At 44.6% G+C, this 7,500-nt stretch overlaps 1 protein-coding gene across 1 annotated transcript in view; it reads left to right on the forward strand.

Annotated features, from left to right (window-relative positions):
* Positions 1 to 2,101: 2,101 nt before the first annotated feature.
* Positions 2,102 to 7,500, forward strand: part of LOC138967502 (dynein axonemal light chain 1-like) — a 7,380-nt gene continuing 1,981 nt past the window's right edge. The window contains exons 1-3 of the mRNA XM_070340065.1: positions 2,102 to 2,415; positions 3,218 to 3,352; positions 6,454 to 6,666. Coding sequence (XP_070196166.1) covers positions 2,197 to 2,415; positions 3,218 to 3,352; positions 6,454 to 6,660 — 561 coding nt within the window. The 5' untranslated portion in view covers positions 2,102 to 2,196 and the 3' untranslated portion in view covers positions 6,661 to 6,666. The remainder of the gene's footprint in view (positions 2,416 to 3,217; positions 3,353 to 6,453; positions 6,667 to 7,500) is intronic.

Below are 7,500 nucleotides of genomic sequence, written 5' to 3' on the forward strand. Positions count from 1 at the left end.
GGACGTGCAGACACAGGCTGACACAGAAACTCAATAACGGCCAGACAGACAGACAGACAGACAGATAGATAGATAGCCAGGCAGGCAAACACACACACGCGCTCCAGGAAGACAGACCGACAGACATACACACACACACACACACACACACACACAGACATACCTACACACACACACACGCACGCACTCACGCACTCACACACACACACACACACACACACACACATACCTACACACACACACACGCACGCACGAACGCACTCACACACACATACACACACACACACACACACCATCACACGCACGCACACACACAAACACACACACAGACACACACTCACACACCCCCCCACACACACGCACCACCCCTACCCCACCACCACTCACACACTCCCTTCCCCTCGACAAACCTGTGGAAATGTAACATTTTGCGTTTGCAGTTCAACTCACACAGAAAATGACATGTTTGAATGCAAACACGGTGTTTGCCGCGGCTTGGGCTGAAACTGGTGCACTCCGCCTCACACTCCGCCTCACCATATTTGGTGCACAGGCACACGATGCTGGCTTTCTGAAGAAAACACACAAACCACAAGTAAATAATTGTGTCTCTTTTCTTCGACCGATTTAATGTATACAGTGGAACCTCCCTTTTAAAACCTCCAAAAATCTGAGAAAATCGGGTCTTACACTACATTGGGTGTGCACGTTAAAGATCCCACGATTGACAAAAGGGTCTTTCCTGGCAAAATTGCTTAGGCACAGTTAATAATTGTCTACCTATACCCGTGTGACTTGGAATAATAGGCCGTGAAAGGTAAATATGCGCCGAAATGGCTGCAATCTACTGGCCGTATAAAATTTCATCTCACACGGCATCACTGCACGGAGCGCCATGGAATATGCACGATATAAGACTCATTGATTGATTGATTGATTGATTAAAAAGGAGGGAGGAGGTCTTAAAATGGAGTACATTTACAAAAGTTATGGACAGAAAGTCTGAAAAAACAAGGTCTTAAAAGGGAGGGAGTCTTAAATTGGTGGGTCTTTAAAGGGGGGTTCTACTGTACATAGGGGAAGGTCGCCTAATATGGACCGGCTCCTAATATGGACCACCTCCACTTATGACAAACTAACGGTGCTCAGCGGTGGAGCGCTCAAATTTCATTCGCTGTATAGAGAGAGAGAGAGAGAGAGAGAGAGAGAGAGAGAGAGAGAGAGAGAGAGAGAGAGAGAGAGAGAGAGAGAGAGAGAGACTAAACTGTATGTTCTTTATAATTTTGCAAATTGCGTTTATGTATAGTTTGGAATCTTCCTAAAGTCTGAAAGATGTCTGCTTGCATACTACCGCAGATACAGACTTTTCAAAATAATCGTGATAAATAAAAAACGCTCGCGCTGGACCCGAGTAGCCTACTCTTCAGACTGGCTCGCTCAATAAATATAAATGTTTGGAATGTCTGTGGTGTGAATGTTGGTTTCTGACCAGAAATGCAGATCTATCTCTGGCCGATTCATAGATTCAACCTACAAACTGCGACCTCATCTGTGATCAGATGGCCAAGCAATGCGTGAAATCTTTTATTCTAAAGCCTTATGGTTCGTTTCGACAAGCATTAAACGGATGAAATTAACCACATGCTGTTTATTCTTCAGAAAAATGCACACAAAAAATGGGTTGGGTTCGGTGATTTGTACATAAACGTCTTCCTCGCGATAGATTCGCTTATTATTTTGTCTTATGAAGCCGTCATCAACTGACACGAACACAATGATTGCAGAAGCAAACTCTGTACCTACACGACCGAGACACAAGACTGATTATTTCACAGCTGCAATGTGAATAGAGAACAAAGACGTTTTGGGTAAGCTTACTCACGTCAGGTCTTCACTGACCACAGGCAGAAGGTTGCTAGGAACAGACGGAAAATTCGCTGAAGCTCGCATTTTTCATGATCCGCGAACTTCGACCATTATTTTTGATAATCACTGAGACTCGGCATGTAACCTCTACTTACATCACATCACTTTGTCCACTCACCTTTTTTGAATCACATTTTTGGAACTGCACACCACGAAAATGACGTCACGCTAAATGACGCTTTTCGGACATTCATCCAACGTGAAGAACACACACCTAGCACAGACAGTCCACAAATAGCTAAAAATTAAATTTCTGAGATCATCAGAACTATGAGCAAAGGAACTACTATAAAGGAGGCACTGGCCAAATGGGAGGAGAAGAACGAAATGAAGTGCCCGGAAGCCAAGGTCATCAAACTGTGCGGGCTGAACCCGCCCATTGAGAAGATGGACAGCTCGCTGAGTCAGCTGGTCGCCTGCGAGAAGCTCAGCCTCTCCTCCAACGTTATCGAGAAGATTGCTTTTCTCACTAACCTCAGGCATTTAAAGGTACGAGAGAGAGAAAGTAAGAAGGTTGATTAAATAAATCAAAAAACAAAGAGACTGCCAACGTTCCAAAATTCAGATTAAAAAAACAAGAAAGGTAGGTTGATTAGTTAATTACCAAGCATTCACTATCCAAAAAGCACTCAGGCAGATGGCTAAGTCAGAATAGTGTGGTGCACTAACTTTTAACCAAGAAAGCGGATGCAATTTTCGGAAAAGAACTGCATGTAAGAATCAAGTCAAGTCAAGTCAAGTTAATATTTATTTCAAAAACCCCTAGGGTTACATGAATAAAATAAAAATTGCAATAAACACGACAAAAAAGATATATGTATTAATGAGACACAACACTTCTAATTAACCGAAAATGAATCAAGCTTAATTCATAACAAAATAATTGTAATCATACTTTTTTTTACAGGAATGTATATGTTTCTGTGCTTGTTTTTGTTTTAATAAAAAAAAAACCACGTGATCAAATAATCAGAACTCTTTCAAAATACTCTTAATAAAATATATTAAATTCAATAACTTTCGTTTCTTTGTTAATTCAAATAAATGTTTAAATTTGACTGCATTTGAATTTCTACGAAAATACAATGGTAAAAACCTTTTCCTCACATTTTCAAAAAAATGACACTGAAATATATAATGAAATTCATCCCCGAGTTCTCCAGACTGGCATTTAACACATATTCTTTCGTTAATCGGTGTTTAGGAACAAGGGCAAACACAGTACTACGGGGAAGATGAGTTTTAGAATGAGCCAGGTCGTCATTTTTTTAAAACTTTGTGTCTGGGTCAGATCCTGTCTGTGGCACGTAACAACATCAAGACCTTCGCCGGCCTGGAAGCCGTCGGGGATGTGCTGGATGAACTGTGGATCTCCTACAACATCATCGAGAAGACCAAGGGCATTGGCGTCCTCAAGAAACTCAGAGTAAGGCATTCCCTGCTGATTTTGTACAAAACTTGTGTGTATTGTGTATTCGATGATTTATCACATAAGCCTGTAGGATGTCACATCATCATCATCATCATCATCATCATCATCAGGGTGCATCGTCATTATGACAGAAAGCGCCCTCTCTCTCTCTCTCTCTCTCTCTCTCTCTCTCTCTCTCTCTCTCTCTCTCTCTCTCCCTCCCTCTCCCTCTCCCTCTCCCTCTCTATATATATATATATAAACAAGCTCTGAAAATTAAAAATTATAAAAAATTATGATCAAAATTAAATTTCCGAAATCGATTTAAAATCAATTTCATCTTATTCCGTGTCGGTTCCTGATTCCAAAAACATATAGATATGATATGTTTGGATTAAAAACACGCTCAGAAAGTTAAAACGAAGAGAGGTACAGAAATGCGTGCTATGCAGCACAGCGAAACCACTACCGCGCTAAACAGGCTCGTCAGTTTCACTCCGTTTTACACAAGCGGCGGACTACGGTCATTGTGAAAAAATGCAGTGCGTTCAGTTTCATTCTGTGAGTTCCACAGTTTGACTAAATGTTGTAATTTCGCCTTACGCGACTTGTTTTTGTTTGGCGGAGGGGACAGTGTCAGCTGATAAGCAATTATTGAGCGACAGTGCCAACGCGGGACTGAAACGAAGGGTAGTGATGCGAAACGTGCATGACTTGACGCGGACTATGAAAGGGATAAGCCCCATCACATAAGGCTGTCGCCACTCCAGTATTAATGGCAACAAGAAAAGCACGTCTCAATATCCCTCTTTTCCACAGGTGTATTGTGTGCCCAGTGCACACCCGTTTCAACCCTGTGCACGGATTTTGACGGATTAGCTCGTAGACGCCGCCTGAATGTTGCCAATTAGGCCAGGTAATGCTTGAACTGCAGTTCACCTTGACTACTTTTAGGCTTGTTTTTCTACTCTCTGTTCCAATGTATAGGCTTTTTGAAGGGAAATGAGCTATTTGTGTATGGCAAAACACGTACGGCCGTGGATTTCCTTTTGAGGGGTTATAAGCTTACTTATTTCTTTTTTTGTCCTTGATGGTAACGATGTATGTTGCATGATGACAAGGTGGGAAGGGGGGAGGGGCGTGAGGTCGAAGGGGTGGGGTGGTGATGGGGGGGGGGGGGGGGTGTGAGAATACAATAGGGTGGGGAAAGAGGTGGGGAGGGATGGGGGATAGTAGGGGTGTGTGAAAGAGAGGGAGAGAGAATTGAATTGAATTGAACTTTATTTAACAAGAAGAAATTCTGTCCGTGAATTATTTTTCTTTTTTCTGTCTGTAAAGCCGGGGGAAGTTAATTGTTTTTTTAATTGTCACAGTATGCGAAATGTCTTCCTTCTAACCATACTATATATGATGTCGGGAGCAGATATCAGTGAAGATAAATTGCCATTATTTAATACTAATGTTAAAAGAAATAATGAGTGGCTGCTGACACCAGTTGATCCAGCTGTTTAAAATCAAGGATAAGCCACAAATTGTTTATAAAATAGCTAAAATTCCCCAGGTTGTAACCCCCCCCCCCCCCTCTGGCTTAACTGCTCCGCCCCTGTAATCTGTGTTCCTAAGACAATGATTGTATGTATTGGTGTTCCCCTCTTGAGTCTTGTGCTTCAATGTTGCGATGACTTTGGATGAGCCAAAATAATAGCCGAACTTTTTCCAAGATACCCTAAAGCTTTCTGACAGTTTCGGCCAAATGTCCCAACATGAAAATGTCTAGCAACACCCCTGTCGCTAGCGCACCAGCTGCCTGTTATGGGTAAGCGACGTGCCGGTATTTCTTGCAAAGCGAGACAGAATAAAACAGCAGCTTAGTTTGAGCTTTTAAGACATTCGTACCAGAGAAAACGTGTACGTGTTTGTTTGGAGAGGGTGGATAGAATCATAAGACACGCTGTGTCTATGTGACGTAGAGCAGGTTTTCAAATTCATGCTGAAGCACTGTGCGTGTGATCGCTATTCTTTCTGGCATATCTTACCTTGATTTCAGATAGACTGGGAACCGAAATGAGGATGTCTACATGAATAAACTATGCTGATATGTATGTGTTTAGAAATAAAGAATAGTTTTAATGATATATGATGGTGTGTTTTGTTTTTTAATCCAATGTGATATTTTCGTATTTGAAAACAAATTGTACACTCTGTGGTCAATTTTACTTTCAGATAAATAAATCTATCATAATGGAAATCATCTGTTTGTGTTGTGTTACTTACTCATTTTGATCAATGTTGAGTCGTCCATATTCCTGTGTGTACGCATAGTATGCAGTTTGAAGGTAGTAGATGTCCGAGCAAACATAGGAGGATGTGCTGTTAGGCTGTCTATCTCCTCATCCAGGTTTTCCAGATATTCGAATTTAGTTCCCTCTTGGAGTTTCTGCACTGACACCTGATAAGCAAAATACACGTATCACTCTGTGACCATGGCAACATGCATCATCTGTATGCCCCGTTCAAAAATTACCTTGAGATTCTAAGGTATACACAGAAATTGCAGTGGATCACAAAAACAACACGAACAGTAGTACATATATTCACAGTTTGTTTGTTTGTTTGTTCGTTCATGGGCTGAAACTCCCACGGCTTTTACGTGTATGACCGTTTTTACCCCGCCATTTAGGCAGCCATACGCCGCTTTCGGAGAAAGCATGCTGGGTATTTTCGTGTTTCTATAACCCACCGAACTCTGACATGGATTACAGGATTTTTTCGTGCGCACTTGGTCTTGTGCTTGCGTGTACACACGGGGGTGTTCGGACACCGAGGAGAGTCTGCACACAAAGTTGACTCTGAGAAATAAATCTCTCGCCGAACGTGGGGACGAACTCACGCTGACAGCGGCCAACTGGATACAAATCCAGCGCGCTACCGACTGAGCTACATCCCCGCCCTAAAAAAAAGAGCTTATCTCTAAGCCCTTTAAAAACTCTCAAAGGAAGGCCAGAACATATATTCACAGTTTAAAAATTCATGCAATGAGAGTCAATAACCCGATTTAACAAACGGTATCATCATGCGGTATTGTCAAATACTGCGATTTCATGTCCACACCACAGGTGCTGTACATGTCCCACAACAACATGAAGGACATGAGCGAGCTGCAACGCATGAACGACCTGCCGTGCCTGAGGGAGGTGGTGCTCGTGGGCAACCCGCTGGAGGAACAGCTGACCCCGGACGACAAGTGGCGACCCGCCGTGTCAAAAGCCCTGCCCAAGATCACCAAGCTCGACGGTCTGGTGGTGCTCAGAGAAGAGGCCTAGACTCAGGTATGGGGGTGTCTGTCAACTGGAGGAGGGGGGGAGGGGGGGGGGGGGGCAGCTGTCCCCGGGCGACAAGTGGCAACAGCTCTTCACAGGATCATCAAGCTGGACGGTCTGGTGGTGCTGAGAGAAGAGTTCTAGGCACATGTATGGGGGGGGGGGGGGAGGGGGTCAGTCTACTGGAGGGGGTGAGGGGGGAGGGTTGGGGGTGGGTGAGCGGATGTCTGTGGACGACAAGTGGCGACCCGCCGTGTCCAAAGCTCTGCACAGGATCACCAAGCTGGACGGTCTGGTGGTGCTGAGAGAAGAGTTCTAGGCACAGGTATGGGGGGGGGGGGTCAGTCTACTGGAGGGGGTGAGGGGGGAGGGTTGGGGGGTGGGAGAGCGTATGTCTGTGGACGACAAGTGGCGACCCGCCGTGTCCAAAGCTCTGCACAGGATCACCAAGCTGGACGGTCTGGTGGTGCTGAGGGAAGAATCCTAGGCACAGGTATGGGAGTGTCTGCCTACTGGAGGATGGGGAGGGGCAGGGTTAGGGGGGGGGGGGGGTATGTCGGTCGACCACAAGTGGCGACCCGCCGTGTCCAAAGCCCTGCACAGGATCACCAAGCTGGACGGTCTGGTGGTGCCGAGGGAAGATTCCTGGATACAGGACGGTATGGGAGCCTGGGCGAAGAGGGGGGATTTCTAGTTTTGTTTCCCGTCCTCCGATTGGACACAGGCGGTCTGGTGGTGCAGTGGGAGGAGTCTTATGCGCAGGAATGGAGGCTAGATGTAGAGGGGAAGTAATAATTCCAGAAGAAAATTGTTTAAATGAACTGCTGTCGGCAGACAAGCCAG

This window comes from Littorina saxatilis, linkage group LG5 (assembly GCF_037325665.1).
Source record: "Littorina saxatilis isolate snail1 linkage group LG5, US_GU_Lsax_2.0, whole genome shotgun sequence".
In the NCBI taxonomy this organism is placed as follows: Eukaryota; Metazoa; Mollusca; class Gastropoda; order Littorinimorpha; family Littorinidae; genus Littorina; species Littorina saxatilis.